Source organism: Zingiber officinale, chromosome 10A (genome assembly GCF_018446385.1).
Source record: "Zingiber officinale cultivar Zhangliang chromosome 10A, Zo_v1.1, whole genome shotgun sequence".
In the NCBI taxonomy this organism is placed as follows: domain Eukaryota; kingdom Viridiplantae; phylum Streptophyta; class Magnoliopsida; order Zingiberales; family Zingiberaceae; genus Zingiber; species Zingiber officinale.
This window is the reverse complement of record NC_056004.1, coordinates 89,045,616-89,064,054: the sequence shown is the minus strand read 5'-3', so window position 1 is coordinate 89,064,054 and position 18,439 is coordinate 89,045,616. Positions and strand designations below refer to the sequence as shown.

At 40.8% G+C, this 18,439-nt stretch overlaps 2 protein-coding genes across 8 annotated transcripts; one reads left to right on the top strand and one right to left on the bottom strand.

The window, feature by feature from the left end:
• The first annotated feature begins 1,220 nt into the window (after positions 1-1,220).
• On the top strand, positions 1,221-13,242 carry LOC122027487 (serine carboxypeptidase-like 51). Its single transcript, XM_042586472.1, has 13 exons — positions 1,221-1,646; positions 1,730-1,824; positions 1,902-2,009; positions 2,131-2,371; positions 2,450-2,493; positions 2,555-2,622; positions 2,712-2,817; positions 2,900-3,093; positions 3,194-3,263; positions 3,359-3,409; positions 6,702-6,754; positions 6,866-7,004; positions 12,994-13,242. Exons 1-13 carry the CDS (start codon positions 1,517-1,519, stop codon positions 13,066-13,068), a joined length of 1,374 nt encoding a protein of 457 aa, XP_042442406.1. The 5' UTR covers positions 1,221-1,516; the 3' UTR covers positions 13,069-13,242.
• On the bottom strand, positions 2,130-15,947 carry LOC122027488 (probable xyloglucan endotransglucosylase/hydrolase protein 32). Of its 7 annotated transcripts, XM_042586479.1 has the most exons (8): positions 15,102-15,947; positions 14,934-15,034; positions 14,633-14,850; positions 13,504-14,416; positions 10,293-10,422; positions 3,722-3,784; positions 2,550-2,603; positions 2,130-2,468 (listed from the first exon to the last, which is right to left on the bottom strand). In XM_042586479.1, the coding sequence occupies exons 1-4, from the start codon at positions 15,310-15,312 to the stop codon at positions 14,053-14,055; spliced, it is 894 nt and encodes a 297-aa protein (XP_042442413.1). In that variant the 5' UTR covers positions 15,313-15,947; the 3' UTR covers positions 2,130-2,468; positions 2,550-2,603; positions 3,722-3,784; positions 10,293-10,422; positions 13,504-14,052. The 7 variants fall into 7 exon arrangements, with proteins under 7 accessions (XP_042442413.1, XP_042442409.1, XP_042442411.1 ...); XM_042586475.1 differs by having other exon boundaries at positions 2,130-2,603; XM_042586477.1 differs by having other exon boundaries at positions 2,130-2,603; positions 3,722-3,766.
• Positions 15,948-18,439: the final 2,492 nt, after the last annotated feature.

Below are 18,439 nucleotides of genomic sequence, written 5' to 3'. Positions count from 1 at the left end.
AAAGGAAAGCACTAAAAGATCTCCTTCGTGTAGGCGGAGAAGCCTATTACACTTTTCAAAAGCTCAGGAATGTGCTAGGAAATGAGAACTAGAGTTGATGTCTATTTCCTAGGTCCAAGAGTCTTTTTATAGCCCCTGAAAAATTTTATCCGTAACTTGAGGGCGCCTCCAGCGAGGCACAGTGGATAAAGCTTTATCCACTGCTAACGACTACTTTGACTTGCCGAAGGCACCTTCCATACTCATGGAGGCGCATTCCAATCTTATGGAGGGCGCCCTCAATGCTTGTGGAGGGCGCCTTCCGCCTGAAGGTGGCGGAGGCGTGGACGCGCCTCGAAGGCACCTTTAACCCTTGTTGAGGGCGCCTCCGGCAATCTTCATCAGCTTCTTTCGCTCTTCCACTATTCCGATCTCCTGGGTGATTGCGGCCAACCGAAATAGGGCTCACCCGAACCCAATTTCCGAGCTTCTCCTCAAGCAGGCTTCCGCTCCAGCTTCTCGTCCCTCGAACGTCGCATACGTTCTTCTTGTCCACCGGTGTACTCTTCCGCAACACTTCGTCCCTCGGATGCACCGAGCCCGTCGACTCCCTTCCCGTGTCATCCTTCTCGTTATCTGCGTCTTCCACTCGACTTCCTGTGCTCCTAAGCTCTTGCACACTTAGACACGGGGATCAAAACAAAACATGACCTAACTTTAACTTAGTTGATCACACCAAAACAACAACGGGATCAACAGATCATATCAGTTGAATGAAGCACGTGAGCCTCACTCACTTCTATGCTCTTCAATTCTACATCAGTTGACTGACGTCTAACATCAATTGACTGTTAATATCAGTCGGACAAAACAAGCGAGTTTCACTCCCTTCTATTCTCCTTCAAATTGACATCAATCAATTGATGAAACTAATCAATCGATTAATAGTATGATCCGAATGGATTTTCAAAGTATCAATCAGTTGATGCTTATATCAATCGATTAATACTCTTATCTTAACCTTCCCAAACTGTTATCTAATGCCAGATGAGAGGTTCACTGGACTAACTAAGAATTTTTCCTATATGCTTATCGCACAAGTAAGATCTCATTTCATTAGTCTAATCTTAAATGTTATCAAATACCAAAATTATATTTCAACACATAGTTGGATCAATTTCTATAATTAGATAAAATTTACAGAATATGGATAAGTATAAAGACAATTACAACATATTTCTAATGATTCAGGGGCATAATGCAGACATATCAGACTTGTGTGCTGTGTTTTGAATTTATCAGGAGACGAATCCGAATCGAAAAAAACTCATCTACCTCCAAGATTAGTGGCCTGAAGCGAATCAGAAGTACCTCCGCACATGAATTATCAAAAAAAAAAAAATCGTATTTTGTTTCCTTGCTTTTGTGGCTTTAGCAGCGGCAGTTCTCTCTTGATTACTTGATTTTACTTCTTCACTCCTTAAATAGTCACGTTGATCGAGTCACTGTAACCATCTTCACTCTTGCCTCATCTTCCATGGCTACATCCTCTCCTCTCCTTCACATTCAATTCCTCCTCCTTTGCTCCGCCCTCCACTTCACCGTACTCGCCGCTTCCGGGACCGCCGACGGGTCTGAGGAGTGGGGATACGTCCAAGTCCGGCCAAGTATTCAATCTCCCTTCGTCACTCTTCTTCCTTCTCCACCCTGTCGAGGAGCACCTCAATTGCTGCTGTTTTGTTTGATGCAGAGGCGCACATGTTCTGGTGGCTCTACCGGAGTGCTCAGAGGACTGACGCCGGCCCGACTCCATGGCCGACCGTGCTCTGGCTCCAGGGCGGACCTGTAAGTTCGTCCGTTTCTTCGCAGGATCGACTCCGAGATCTCCAACTCTTATGAAAGGTTCCATTTTTCCGCTCCAGGGCTCCTCGGGCGTCGCCATGGGGAACTTCGAAGAAGTCGGGCCGCTGGACGCGAATCTCAAGCCTCGGAAATCGACGTGGCTGCAAAAGGCTGACCTCCTTTTTGTGGTGATTCATTTGACTCTCAAAATTGCAGAAAACTTAGAACTTTTTGATTCCCTGCAGATTTCTTTAATCATAATTGGAGTTTGATCATCTTGATAAGGGAAAAAAAAAATTGGACTTTTAGGACAATCCCGTGGGTACAGGGTTCAGCTTCGTGGAGGACGAGAGCCTTCTTGTGAAGAGCGACGTGGCGGCGGCCACGGATTTGACGACGCTTCTCAAGAAGCTCTACAATGGCAACGAAGCATGGCAGAAGAGCCCGCTCTTTATTGTGGCAGAATCTTATGGAGGGAAGTTTGCTGCCACTGTTGGTTTAGCTATCCATAAAGCCATTAAAGCAGGAGAATTGAAGCTCAAGTTTGGAGGTACCTTTGTTTCCTCTATCCCTCGATTCCTTGTCTTTGCAGCTAAAGAAACAAGTTGAAGTTGGTACTTATTGATAGGTGTTGCTTTGGGAGATAGCTGGATTTCACCAGAAGATTATGTGGTAAGCAACTATGAATTCCACTGAATTAGACAAACACTTCATGCAAACTACTGTACTGCAGTTCTCTTGGGGGCCTCTGCTGAAGGATATATCAAGGCTCGATGGAAAATCTGCAGAGGAATCGAACAAGTGATGTGCTTTTCTCAATTATGTGTAATCATTAATTTACTTCTACCAAACTATATATTAAGCATGGTTGATCACGTTGTTAATTTCAGAATAGCTGAAGAAATTAAGCAGCAGATAGCAAATGGACAATACAATGATTCAGCATACACATGGGGAAGGCTTGAAGACTTCATCAGTTCTAAAAGCAATGATGTTGTATGTAATTGCAAATCCATTAACAAAAAAAGGGACAGTTAAATGCTTTTTTATGGCTCAAGCTAATGCTGCACATTTGCAGGATTTTTACAATTTCTTGTTGGACTCTGCAAGCGATCCTCTGTCACTGGCAACAACTACAGAAGTGGGAAGGAAGCAAGTAATGAAGGCGTATACAACATACTTGAGCTCTAAGGCTTCTGCAGATGTTGACATTTCGAGCCTCATGAACGGTCCAATCAGGAACAAGCTCAAGATCATTCCAAGAAATGTGAGGTATATATTTTACTTCCTCTTCAATCGAAGAAGAAACTAACTAGTTCATAGCATTTAGCTTGGAAAAGATTGGGTGAGTTTGTGCATTTGCATTTTGCAGCTGGGGAGAGCAGTCTGACCTTGTCTTTAATTATCTTTCCAATGACTTCATGAAGCCAAGAATCAAAGAGGTGGACCATTAACAATAGTGTTCAATAAAAATTAGATTATTATAATAAAATTAAGTTCTATAGATAAAGTTGCATGTTCTGATCTAATCTTACAGGTTGATGAGCTCCTTTCCCTGGAAGTCAATGTCACCGTCTATAATGGACAGGTATGAAATTGATATCTCACCATCTAGGAAGGATCCAAAGCCACTTTGACCACTCATTCTAGATTTCCCACATGTTGAGAAAGTCCCTTTGAGATACTCATAAACCTTATGATTAGTAAAGAGTAGGGTCCAAAGGAGCAGTAGATTGGATTGTTCATCTATTTAAGCAGTCCATAAGCTGGTAAATAAGCTCTTTATTCAAGTAAATAAGCTGCTTCAGAGATGCCAAGAACAAAACTTATTTGATACACAATAAGTTACAGTATTGTAATAAACAGAATAGTAAAATGTTGGAGTGAGATTTACTTTTACCTTCGACAGACTTGATTGGTTTTCTTCTTTGTTCAGTAGATGTCCCTACATAGTACATTAAATCTGAGACAATAAATTAATTTAATTTGTGAATAACAAGAAGTAATGCAAAAGAAGTGAAGAAGACAATATATATTTGCCAACATAACAATATATACTTGCTAATGTATTACGAATAATGTAAAATCTCATGCCCCCGTGATTTACCTGTTTGTATATTTTGTCGTAGGACCGACGATACTAGACTACCTGGGATGAACAATATCACCTTTTGCTCTAATAATGTAAAATCTAGCAATCTTTAAGTTCATCAATGAATTATGAAACTTAATGGGTAGGAAATCCTAGTTAATTTGAAAATAAAAAACACTAAATAATATCTTATCCTACTATAGGAGATGTCAGATTGACCTTGATGTGGAGAAATGTTGCTAAGTTGTTGACCGATAGTACTGGTGAATAATAATGCAAGTGGACCTACAAACTAAACTTTGTTCATGGAAATTAATTAAGGTGACGTTTGGTTTAGGAGATTGGGAATGAGAAAATGAATTTATTCTCAAATCTTGTATTTAGTTGATGGGAATGGAATTAAAATTTTGGAATGAAACCTAAAAACTTGAGTATTGATGAAACTCACCTCCTTCCTTGGGTTTTGATGGGAATGAGAATGAGAATTAAGTTTTGGACGAAAACATCCTTAATATATTTGTTCAATTTTTTTTCATATCATTTTCTCTCTCCTTATTCTGTCTCATCATATTTTCGCTCTCCTCATTCTATCATTACACTTTCTTTCTCATCAAACTTTCTCTCTCCTCAATCTCTCCGATCATACACTCTCTATCCTCATTTTCTCTCATCACATTTTCTCTCTTTTCATTCTCTCCCATTATACTTTCTCTCTCCTCATCCTCTCTCATCATATTTTTTCTTTCATCACACTCTCTTTCCTTATTTTTTCTTATCACACTTTCTCTTTCACTATACTTTCTCTCTCCTCAATCTCTCCCATCACATACTCTCTCTCCTCAATCTCTCCCATCACATACTCTCTCTCCTCAATCTCTCCCATCACATACTCTCTCTCCTCATTTTCTCTCATCACACTTTCTCTCTCTTCGTTCTATCCCATTATACTTTCTCTCTCATCACATTTTCTCTCTCATCATGCTCTCTCCCATCACATCTCCCCTCGGGACGGTCTAGTAGCTAGCACATGGGTGTTGCCATCATGAGGTCTGGGTTCAAACCTCCGTAAAGCTGAGGTACATGCCTCCCTTATGTGCTAGTCATTATTCCAAAGGCTAGTAGCCGTCCGTGATTTATCTTCTCCATGTTGGCCCTGGGACGGCTTGGCGGGGGCGTTGGGGGCAAGAGTATTCGCCTTTTGTCACTATGCTCTCTCCCATCACACTCTCTTCCTCATTTTCTCTCAGCACACTTTTAATCTCTTCATTCTTTCCCATCACATTTTCTCTCATCATTCTCTCACATCATATTTTTCTCTCACATCTAATTTTTTCTCTTATTTTCTTCTAAGAATAAAATCGAAAATTTTAGTTTATTCCGATAGGAAATATTCAACAAACCAAACATTAGTTTTAAAAGTGATATTCATGCTCATACCCATTCTGATTCCACAATATTATGATTCTCATTCCGATTCCTAGGAAAGAACCAAACGTCACCTAATAGTTTTTAGGATAAAAACATAAGTAATAGCTTAGTGGCATCTCATATGAAGGCAAAACATGAACGGTCCTGGAATCTAAGTTTATGCCTATTAAAGTTGCTTGTTACATGTCAAAGTGTGTTGAGGTAATTCTAAGGAAAAACATTTTTTTTTTTGGCTTAGATGCTTAGTTTAGGTTGTGGTTCCTGGAAAGTGCTGCCATGTCTAAACAAGGGCCAATTGGCCTCCCTCAAATTGTAGTTTCACTTTATAATTTGCTCCTTAATCTTTCATATATTGCTATATTGCTATATTGCACTCACAAATTTGCATTAGGCTTCATCATATTTTCCCAAATATTTCAAGAAGGGCAAAATGATAACACAATGAAAGTTTCCAAATGGAAACTAATGGTGTCCTTTTGTTTGCTCGGATCAGACTCCTCTCCAGAACCTCCGATGTTGCGACCGTCTCTGATCTGGTCAGAGTCCGATGGCAAGTAAGGAACATCAAGGTTGGACGGCTCTACCGGCACAACCACTCCGAAGTTTAAGTTAGAACTGGAGCCAAAGAGTGAAGGAAACAGAGAGAAAGAAAGAAAGAAATCAAAATGCTGGAGAGTTTCGTGGTGAAGAGTGCCTCCGCGCACAAGAAGAAAGTCATCATCCTTTTGACTTACCTCCATCGATCCTTATATAACCCATGGAAGGAAATCTTCATATGGTACGTAATATGTCGAGTTGTTGGGGGGCAAAGGGTGACAACCATTAGACAGTTCACTGACATTGTCTGGTTATTGGCAAATAGATTGTTGGAGGTTGTTAGGCTGTTGAGAGTTGTTGGAGCTTGATTCTGAGTTTCTGAGTTTCCCATGTCCGAATGGGAAATTGCTGGATGAATACTAAGCGCTTGGGAGAACAAACTCCGAATGGCTTTCGTGGGTACTGCAGCATCGCGGTTATTCTAATTTCCTGAGTACTGTAGCATTGCAATTACTGAAGCTTCCCAAGTTCTATAGCATCCCGACTCCAAGTGGTAAACTGTAGGATGATTGATGAAGGCCGAGTCCTCGAGAAAGGGAACTGGCGAATTGGGAAGAGAGGTCAGTGCTCAGGAATAACTCCGGGTACCATTAGAAACATCCCAACAAATTTTACAAGGGCAAAACTGCAAGCTGACATAACTTTAAATAAATCTACAATAGAATGTGATGTGATGATAGAAACTGCACTTGTTACACTGTATATATATAGCATATTTTTCCAAGGAAAAAAAAAAAGTAATGTGTTTTGTTTCTGTGCATAGGTTGATTTAATTTGTGCAACCAAGGGCACTGAAGCCTGGATTCAGAAGCTGAAGTGAGAAACATAAAACTTTTGAATTTCAATGTATCATTGCCTTTATTATTATTTTCAACTTGGAAATGTTTCTCTTTGGTGAATGAGAATTTCCTAGCTTTTTGTTTCTAGATGGGAAGGATTAAAGAGTTTCAACAACATAGATCGAACGCCTTTATATTGTTCTAGTGAGGAAGCAGGACTCACCCGGGGCTTCCTAAAATCTTATAAGAACTTGCATTTCTACTGGATTCTTGGAGCAGGACATTTTGTAAGTATTCTTTCTGGTATTTTACAGTTAAATTGGCTAAAAGTTATCTTTTTTTCAAAAAAGAATCTTCTTTATATTCACCTTGATATAAGATCTCTCTGTCTCATAGGATGATAGGACAAGGAAAAATCAGCCTTGATGGAGAGAAATCTGACTGACTAAAGAAATCAGATGGAAATGGAAAATGACAATGGTAGGATAGATTGTAATTGTTAGATAAATTATGATAGATTTGATAAAATTAAAAGGCTAGTATAGACTTGCTAAGACTATAAAGATTAAGAATCTTTTAGTGATTGGCAAGGATTGCCGAAACTCGGTGGAGAGACACCAAGGTTAGAGAAGGAGAAGATGATAGTGATTATAGGAAAACTATTGGTGTGTTCATGGCTATCTGAGGATTGCCAATTGGAAATGTTGATTTAAGAGAAGAGACATGTTAAGAGAAAATCGTGTATTAGACACCACAGAGTTATTGACTTATATAGAGAAGGATATACAACATAATTATAATAATATGCCTAGTTATTATGTTACAATATTCTAACAGTCTACCTCAAGCTGGAGAATATAGATCATATGTACCCAGCTTGTTACATATGTAGTCAATTCGGGAACTTCTCAGTGACTTAGTGAATATATCTGCTAGTTGATTATGTGAATTGACAAAACTAGTAGATATTTCTCCTGATATGACTTTCTCTCTAACAAAGTGACAGTCAACTTCAATATGCTTTGTCTTCTCATGAAAAACTGGGTTTGAGACAATATACATGGCAACTTGGTTGTCATATATAAGTGACATTTGTGTAACCTCTCCAAATCTGAGTTCCTGAAGCAACCGTTTTAGCCATATAAGCTTTTGACTAGTTATGGTCATAGCTCGATACTCTGCCTCTGTACTGGATTTTGCCACAACAATCAGCTTTTTGCTTTTCCAAGGAACAAGGTTACCTCTGACAAATATACAAAACCCAAAAGTGGATCTTCTATTAGTGGGAGATCCTACCCAATTTGCATTAGAGTACCCTGTGACATATCAGTGAAAGATCCTGCCCAATCTGCATCAGAGTACCCTATGACTCGAATATGTCCTTTGTCTACATATAAAAGTCTCTTTCCTGGTGCGCCTCTGATATATCGAATAGTGCGAGTCATAGCATTCCAATGTCCTTTGCATGGAGAGTTGAGAAACTGACTTACTACACTTACCGCAAATGAGATATCCGGACGAGTAACAATAAGGTAACTTAGTTTCCTTACTAATCGCATGTACCGTTCAGGATCTGAAAGAGACTCCCCCTGATTAGGCAGGAGCTTGACATTAGGATCCATAGGGCTGCCGACTGTCTTTGAGTTTAACATTCATGTTTCTTCTAAAATATCCATTGCATACTTTCTTTGGGATATGACGATCCCCTATTTAGACTGTGCTACTTCTATCCCCAAGAAACATTTGAGTTTGCTGAGGTCCTTTGTCTGGAAATGTTTAAAAAAATGTTGTTTCATAAATCCCAAGATGATCACTACCTGTGATAATAATATCATCAACATAAACTACTACATAGATGTAACCAGTAGATGAGTGGCGATAAAAGACAGAATGGTCAGCCTCGCTCCGAGTCATGCCAAATCTATCGAATCATGCTCTGGGTGATTACTTTAGGCTATATAAAGATTTTTGCAGGCGACATACAAGATCAGAAGACTTCCCCTGAGCAACAAAACACGGAGGTTGCTCTATGTAGACTTCCTCGAGCATATGACCATGTAAGAATGCACTTTTTATGTCCAACTGATAAAGAGACCCATGACGAATCGCAGCAATTGACAGGAATAGGCGTACAGAAGACATATCGGTAACAGGAGAAAAAGTATCCCCCATAATCCAATTCGAAGATCTGAGCATAGCCTTTAGCGATGAAACGCGCCTTAAGTCTATCAACCATACCGTCCGGATCAACCTTCACCGTATACACTCATCGACAACCAACAACTGACTTCCCATGTGGTAGAGGAACGAAGTCCCAAGTCCCACTACTCTGTAAAGTACAAATTTCATCGAGCATAGCATGTTTCCATCCTAGATAGGCAAAGGCATCACCTGCAGTCCTTAGGAAGAGAAACAGACGACAAGGAAGAAAGACAAGAATAATAAGAAGGAGAAAGACGATGATAACTCAAAGAAACATAGTGAGGAGAAGGATTACGAGTGGAACGCATACCCTTTCGAAGTGCAATAGGAATATCAGAGTCAGGAGATGGGACCGGAGGAAACGGCGAAAGACTTGGTTCCAAAGATGTGTCCACGGCAGTGTCAGTGTCGGTCAGCGGCAAAGCAGGACGAGGATGACGCTGATAAACCTGCAAAGAAGGAGACGAGATTGGGGACGATAGAGGTGCCTCGGGAGGACAAAAGATAGTCATTGGTGTAGGTGGAGAGGGAGAAACCTCGGACTGGGAAGCAGGAGGCCCAAAAAATAAAACCGAATCAAAGAATGTGACATCAGCAGAGATGAAGTAGCGACGAAGAGTAGGGGAATAACACTTGTACCCTTTCTGAGACCGTGGGTACCCAAGGAAAACACACTTAACAGACCGGGGAGAGAGTTTATCAATGCTAGAATCAAGATCATGAGCAAAACATATAGAATCAAAGACCCAAGGTGGTAAAGGATGAAGAGAATGATGAGGGTAGAGGATATGATGAGGTATTTTATCCTAGAGAGTGGAGGAAGGCATGCGATTGATGAGATAACACGCAGTAAGTACGACATCACCTCAAAACTGATGAGGAACATGAGAATGGAGAAGAGTCCGATTGGTCTCAAGGAGATGACGATTCTTGCGTTCTGCAACCCCATTATGTTGAGGGGTATGAGGGCAAAACGTACGATGCAGTACACCCTGAGATGCCAAGAAGAAACGAAACTGAGTAGAAAGATACTCACGTGCATTGTCACTTTGTAAAGTTCGAAGAGAAATATCAAACTGAATTTTGATTTCATAAAAAAAAAGATTGAAAAATAGAAAATAATTCTGAACGTTCCTTCATCAGATATAACCATGTACCACTGGAAAAATTATCTATAAAAGTAACAAAATATCGCAATCCCAATGTAGAAGAAATACGACTCGGATCCCAAACAACATAATTAATCAACGTAGTCTGACTCACAATGTGAGGAGAAAAAGAACTACGAACATGCTTACCTAATTGGCATAACTCACCAGACAAAGACTCTAAGTGAAAAAGACTAGGATGTAATTGTTTCAACTTATCAAGACCTGGATGTCCCAACTGAGCATGAATAAGAAGTGGAGATGTCGTCGCCGAACCAACAAGAGAGGGTTGTTGAAGCCGATAAAGGCCATGAGACTCACATCCGAAGCCAATCATCCTCCTCGTACTCCAGTCCTGTAAGGAAACAGACGTTTTAGTAAAAGAAATGGCATAATCAAGAGACCGAGTAAGTTGACTTATCGACAATAAATTAAAGGGAGCTCCTGGAGTATAAAAAACATTATGAATAGAATTAGACAGAGAAGGATGAACAATACCAATACCCTGGGATTGCGTTTGGGAACCATTGGTCATGGTGACAATAGGTAAATAACCGGAAGTAGTGAGAGAAGAAAATAGGGATTTATTACCAATGATATGATTGGTGGCCCCAGAATCAAGAACCCAAGGACCTGAAGAGCGAGATATGCCAGCAAAGGAATTACCAGCATGTGCAACGGTAGTAGTGGAATTAGAAGCCTAATGATTTGGTGTTAACTGTGAAGTGGAAGCTGAAGAAGCAACAGAACTTTGAATGATCTGAGCAACGCGAGGAGGTTGACCATGTAGACTCCAGCACTTATCAATCGTGTGTCCCGGTTGATGGCAATGATCATACCAAGGACGTCCTTTGCCACCCTTGCAAGGTAGGGGTCTATTGTTGTATCGAGAGACCAAAGCTGACAAGTCAACAAGAACGGAAGGGGGCATCGTCGAGACTTTGGCCGGGACACAGAGGAGAGCCACCCAGCTATTGTCCATGGTAGTTTCTGTGGAGCTGCCCAAGGAGACATAATTTTTACCATCCAATTGCTCAGAAGAGAGGGGTGCAGTGATATGGTTGGTAAAAATTGAGATATCTGGCTTTGGGACGCCAGATGTAGCCATTGATTAGTTTGGAAGGGGCGGCACCAACAGCACGGATAAGGTAGGACGGAAGTCGCACGGACTAGGGAGGACGCACTGCATTGTGGCAGCAGCAGCCGGCATGAAAGAGGGCAGCAGCTTGACTTTTAAAGCGACGTCGCAACTCCCTGATGACGACCCACAACAGCCTCCGTAGACCCCTTCCGGGATGGGTAGGGATGGCAGAGGCGGCGCAGAGGTGGTGCAGAGTCGGCGTCGGGCGGAGGAAGGCGAGGAAGGCGTTGCGATGTTCCACTACGGATCTATAAACTTGATCACAGAGCTGTGCAGATCGGTGCACCTGAAGGCGATGGAGGTGGCGAGGAAAGCAGGGGCGCTGCTCTCCTACAACCCCAACCTCCGGCTGCCTCTGTGGCCCTCGGCGGAGTACGCGCGGCGTTGGAGATGAAGATCTGGATGTGCTCGCGGCGTCGGGGTAAGCACGGCCAAAGATGTTGAAGGCGAGGTAGAGCGCCAGGCGTTGACGATGAGGAGCGGCACGCCGTAGACGCGAACGAGACACCAGAAGCCGTGGAGAAGCGGCTTCTTCTGTCAGAGGTGACGGTAGAGGTCTAGGTCATGAACAAAAAGCGAGCTCAGGTGCTCGGCTTCCAGCGCGCCTAGTATCCGCGGCCAAGAGAGTGAAGGAGGTGGTCAGCGTCGGTACGGAGATGGGTTTAAAGAGAGGTGGAGCCGCCGGCGAGCAAAGGAGATACACTTTCGCCAGAGAGCACAGATCGCGAGGTGCAGGCGCCAGCGCGAGGGAGATGCGAAGATGGGAGACGGCGGCGGTAGAATCGGGGGAAATTAGGGCAATAGGAAGTTAGGGTTTTCTTTTAACTTTGCTCTGATATCATGTTAAGAGAATATCGTGTATTAGACACCACGGAGTTATTAACTTATATAGAGAAAGATATATAGCATAATTATAATAATACCCTTAGTTATTATGTTATAATATTCTGACAAGACCAATCAATCCTAAAATGTTTATTCTAACATTGTCTCATATCGGCATCGTTGCACTTCAAAGGAATTGCAAAATTTCATCTCTCGACTGTCTAATTCTAATTGTTGGTCATAGGAAGAAGAAAGAACAATGAATTTGAGGCTATATTGAGAGAAATTGGTGTTCTAGTGATATTAACGGGCAACTGAACAAGGAAGCAGTGGCTGAGGAAATGACCGAAGGTCAAGCTCTTGTTCACTTGTGGATGAAGAAGGTAGATCAAAGGAAGAATGAGGTAAAGAAATTCTTATTTTCAATGCCACAAGAGAGGACTCAAGTGAAGTTAAGCCTTGATGTCATCGAGCTAGCTTCCACTTCATGTAGGGGATATGTTTGGGTGTGAAATATTAATCTATTGAAACTATCCAACATCTGTATCATCAATTATTATTTAATCAATCAACATAATTGATTAGAATACATCTTAAACCTTGGATACGGGTACTGTTTAGTTTAGTATGATTCTGGTCACAAATCGAAAACTAAACACAACTCTAGATTTTAAACTTTAGATCCGGGTATTCTTCAGTTTCTACGAATTCCTCTCTCTAGACATTCCTACTAACTAAATACACAGCTAAATTCATAGAGAAGAAAACACTTATTTATCTCATTTTACCATCCCTGATCCTCTTTACTATTGATAATTTGCTAACCAAGATATATCAAGAAGGTTTGATCACAAAATCAATGTTTTCAAAATGGGTCCAAGGATAAACTAACCAAAAAGTTTCAAATTCTCTCTGAAACTAATTAATCCAAGATTTTAATGTATTATCTTCTCTATGCAGGTTCCAGTAGACCAGCCTTGCATTGCACTAAAGATGATTGCCGACATTACGAATTCTCCTGCTGTGTCTTCTTAGCATTGTTGATATCCCTCCTGGCATTATAAGAACAGGAACAGAGTGGAAATGCAATGTTTATTCTTCACATTTCTATTGTTTGGGTGAAAAGGGGAATAAGATGATGAATTATTTAAATCAAACAGTTAGTTGTTTATATTGATCAACTTGTCCTTGCATAATCTTCGAGTACTATACTGAATTGCATCATTTCTGGTAATACTGCGTTTAATTGTTCTTCACCAACTAGGTTTATGAAAGAGAAGGAACATGTTTAAACCCTAGTTCAGGGACAAGAAGAAACAGCAAAGTATTGTGTGCAAGGAGAAGAAATCATGATGCAAAACCGACATCTAGCATATAACCAAAGGCAAAGAGGATCCAGATGAAGCAAAGAGTCCAACTTTTTGTAAAACCGCGAGAAGATTGAAAGCAAAAAGGGGTTTTGGCACATACAACGACGGATCGGACAGCAACAGCAAGTTCCTTCCGATTCCTCTCCGCCGGTGCCGAGAGAGCTCCAAAATCGCAGAAGCCGACACGAGACGGCGAATTGGGAAGCATTTATTAGGCCATTAATGGGCTTTCAAGATCGATCCGGCCCTTTTAAAACTTCTTCAAAAGGTTGTACTCTGTTCATGTTCATGCAATCATGTTCGGATGTTCCTCCCTACTGATCAATCGACAAAAACACAACATCCGGAAAAAAATACAATTGCAATTCCAAGTCAACAGCGAAGTCTTGTCATTGGTCGTGCAACATCAAAATACCAGCACCATTTTCGCTTCCAAACACTGAGAAATGACAAGAGAGACAAGAAGCCGACATTATACTCGATCGTCATCGCCTTATCTCTTGCTTCCTCTTCAGCTTTTTGATTTCTCTCTCCATTTTTTTTATTTATCGCCTCATCGATCATGATATCTAGAATCAAATTACAAGCTTACAACTTGAAGCTGATGATAATAATATTTATGATAAGGATAAGAGTTGCATGATTGTCTTCAGGACCGGCACTCAGGGGTTAGGGAATGATCCCTCTTTGGATCGCTGCAGTAGTTGTAGACCATGTAGTTCCTCTGAGCCCATTGCATGGCCGCGCTCTGCTGCCGGCTCAGCCCGGCGCCGTACCCCGACGGCGGCACCGGGTGGCAGCGAGGCGGCGCGAAGGCGGAGCAGCCGTGGACGGTGAACCGGGTGAACCGCGCCACGAACGGCTGGTACCGGTAGTCGGCCTTGTACTTGCCGTCCTCCGTCGCCCACGAGGACGCGTCCCAAATCGACCCGTACAGCCACATCGGCCTCAGCGGGTACGTCCCGGCGTTTCTTCGCGGGTACCGGCGGATGGGTACGTCGTCGACGTAGAATCTGTCGCCGTGATTTGTCCAAGCAAACAAAAACAGAGTAGTAAGGGAATCAGAATACCCTACAAAGCAGCCTGGGACCCGGAAAATTCGATCATGTGGGTAACCGTGCCCAACTTTGACTAAGTTGGGTGGGGTCCACTGAACCTGAGTGAGACCCATTGACTCCCTTAGTCATGTTGGTATTATCAGGATTGGAGGAGGATTGGAGGTCGCTTACATGATCTCAGTTGGATTCCAGAGAATGGCGTAGTTGTGGAAGCCTGCAGTGGGATCGAACCAGAGGTGGAACTTCATCTCCCTGCCGATGATCCGGCGATCGCCGCTGCCTCTCACGTACACGTTTGTCTGCAGCGTGTACGGCTTTCCGGGCGTCGTCCCCAGGAACTCGATGTCCACCTCGTCGTGGAACCCAGGATGCACTTGGTTGTTCGAGAGCTGAAAACCTCCAAAATCGCTTCTTTGTAAAGCTAAAACAGAGCAAACCTTTTTTAGCAAAAGAGAGAAGCAAAGATCCTCACGTAAAAGGCGGTGTTCACTCCGGCGGTGTACCCAGGTTGGAGCTTAATCGACGCGCTAAAATACCCATTCCGGAATGGCTTGATGGATTTGAAGCCGCTCCCTGCGAAAACAGAGCATGAGACATCAATGCGCCGGACACGATCCGGGCACGGGAAGCAAGCACCAACCCGAGTGGCTGTCGAGCCAAATCGTGACGGAGCGCTGGTCGCCGGTGACGATCTGGTGCTCGGGGCCCCAGAGATTGTTGAAGCCGCGATTGAAGCCCCTGAGCGGCCGGTACCGGTAGCTGGGGAAGTAACCAGGGGAAGGCTGAGCCCGGCAACAATGCAGCACTAGAAAAAGAAGAAGAAGAAGAAGACATGGGCGACGGAGATCCATGAAGAGGGTAACGCTAAATGAAGAAGGCAGCGGCACAACACGATGCAGACGCAATAAATAGCAAGGTCTAAGCTCAGGAACCGTATCAATAATGATGGCAATGGACAATGGAGTTAATAATGGGCTGTGTAGAATCCCCAGTCTAATTAAACCTCGCTCACCACCATTTTTAACGGCGCCAAGGAGAAGGACAAGGAGAGAAAGAAGAAGGGGGGAGTCTAAGTCCAATGATTGCCCCGCGACTTGGTTGACTGACTGACCCAGCAGCTCTCTTTTGCTCCAACTTAGATCTCATTCAGATCTTGGGGGGCGAAGCCAAGTCGCTGCTGCCCTTCCGCACCCCGTTTTATAGAAACCTAAGCATTTTACCAGATGGCCGGCTGTCCGGCTTGCGTTCGCCACATGCCCAACTGCTAAAGCACAGGCGAAAGCTAAGTAAGTAGCCGTTGGAGAGGAGCATCAAAAGTCGTGCAGACAGTGAGAAGGGAAGGAAGAAGGAAAGAGATGGGTACAGAGGAGATGAGTTATGATGGATGGAAGTCCAAGGGAAGAGAGAGAGAGACAGAGGAGAGCCGTTGGGTGGACAGTTTTTAACGTTAGGAGGAAGAGAAGAGACGGAAGGGAAATGAGTGACTGATGAGGGAAATGGAAGGTTGCAGTGTTGTGTATGAGCCCGTGAAGGGGCAGTTGCTTGTTTTGTAGCTTCTTCTTTATTTCGCGTCCTCCAACGTCGGGACGTCCCTTGTGTGATTAGTACTACCTCTGTGAAAATCTAGATTTTCAAATAAAATCAATATTAATCTGTATCAATTATATTTTAAATTTATCCTATAGATAAATTTTTAAAAAAAAATCATCTACAATCCGATATAACTCGAACACCTAAATTATTTTTTTATTAAAAGTTCTATATTTACTCTGTTACCCTCTGTTAATGTTAGCACACTAATCTTGCAAGGGGTCACTTGGTCTTATTAAAACGAAAAAAAAAATACGTCCCAAATTATGTCAATCATTAAAAGACATCTCTTTTGAATAAGGATTAGGACGATAAATAAATCAAGTGTTTGTGAATAAATTTAGTATTTGACTTAGTAAAAATTTATTTATATTCGTTTAATATATATAAAATTAATTAAACAAACAAGCTTGAACAGCTCGTTAAGTTAAACAACAAAGCTTTAACACATATGTATTCAGCTCGTTAACATTCGTGAACAATGTTCGTGAACAATGTTCGTGAACAATGTTCTTAAACAATATTCGTGAACAAGGTTCATGAACCATATTCATTAATAAATTCTTTTCAATATACTAAATAAATAATAAATAAATAAATTTAAATTATTAAGTTCAATAATTAATCAAGCAACTAAAAGTTCTAAACAATCAAACAAACTTAAATTAAGGATTTGATAACATCTAAATGAATCAAGCTCAAGTCAAGCTTGAACCAAGCTCAAGTCAAGCTTGAATAAAAAGCTCGATAATATTTAAACAAACCAAGCTCAAGCTCATAAAAAATAAACCAAGCTTCATTTCAAAATTTTGGTTTATTTTAAGCTAGGCTCAGCTCGATTCGATTACTTTATCAAACAAACTTGAACATCACAAATGTCGACTCGATTTTTGACTTGTTTACAGCTTAAAAAGGATACCCTTCAAAAAATTTATTTCTAAACTACCCCTTATCTATGAATGTTCTACAACTATTAACTAGTTTCTATACAATTATAATTATTTTCAAATGATTTTTGAATTTAGGATTTAATGAGGATTTAGGATTTAAGATTTAGGATTTAATTATAATTATTTAAAAATATTTTTAGTTAATTTAAAATAATTTTGATGGAGTTTAAATAATTTTGACTAAGTTAGTAAAGAAAATTTTAATATAATAGTAATTTATGTATAATAATTTTTATTAAAATGAATAATTAATTTTTAATGTTATAATAACTACTGGTATTTACTATAAAGTTATAAATAAATCTTAAGTTTTAGCTTATTGAATTCTAAATCTTAAATTTTAAATATTATTATATTAAAATATTATTTATCGATCAAAATTATTTAAATTTCATTAAAATCACCTTTAATTATCGAAATCTTTTTAAAAACAATTGCAAGTGCTATTTAGAGCATCTACATTCACATGGTAAAAAAGGAGATTCGCTCACCTCCAACGTCCCTGTCAACCCATCCTTAGGTCAATACGGAGGAGGTAAATCATGGGTGACTACTAGCCATTAGTGCAAATGGCCAAGACATAGGGAAGGTTATGCTTGGTCACGCCGAGTTTCGACCCTAAAATCTCATGTGACAACACCTCATGTTTTACCCATCGCACCGTCCCGAGGAGACATCTACATTCACGTTTCACGTTAAAGTGTGAATATTATAACAGCCTTCCTCATTAAAATCAATATGACGCGATATTAATGATTGATGTGGCATTGAATTGAATGCGTTCAATGATGCATGCAGATTAAAAATAAAAAAATAAAACAAAAGTGTGACACAGACCATTAAAAGATGAATACGTTCATTTCCAGTACTTATATCAATCCATCTCACGATCAACATGAAAAAAATAATTACAAGTAGATATTAACTGTTAGAATAATGACTAATACATATAAAAGAGAGGTATTTATCTCGATTTTACCAAAATTCGAACCCCAAACTTTTTTGTGACAACATTTTATGCGCTAGCCACTATATCATCCCGAGAGGACAACAAAAAGTGTGACGTGATAAAAGCATGGGAGGGTCACATCAGGCGGGATCCTCTGGTCCGTAAATTCTGAATCAGAAGATGGTCCACAAATTAACTTCCACTTATTAAACAGGTGGGGACTATAAAAATTAACCAATGCATGGAGTGGATCATCCTCTAATCCGTAATTTATGTACCAGAGGATCCGTCATTGGGTCACATGGGTGCTCTCCCTGTATTTTATATTAAACAAATTAAAAAATTTAAATTTTAAAATTAAAAATCAATAAATAAAATTGAATTAGTGATATATTTTTTATGAGATTAAAATAAAAAAAATAAACAACAAGTTAACCGCTAGTAGATTTATATAACGGCTAGTAGAGTCACACGATGGCTAGTTAATAA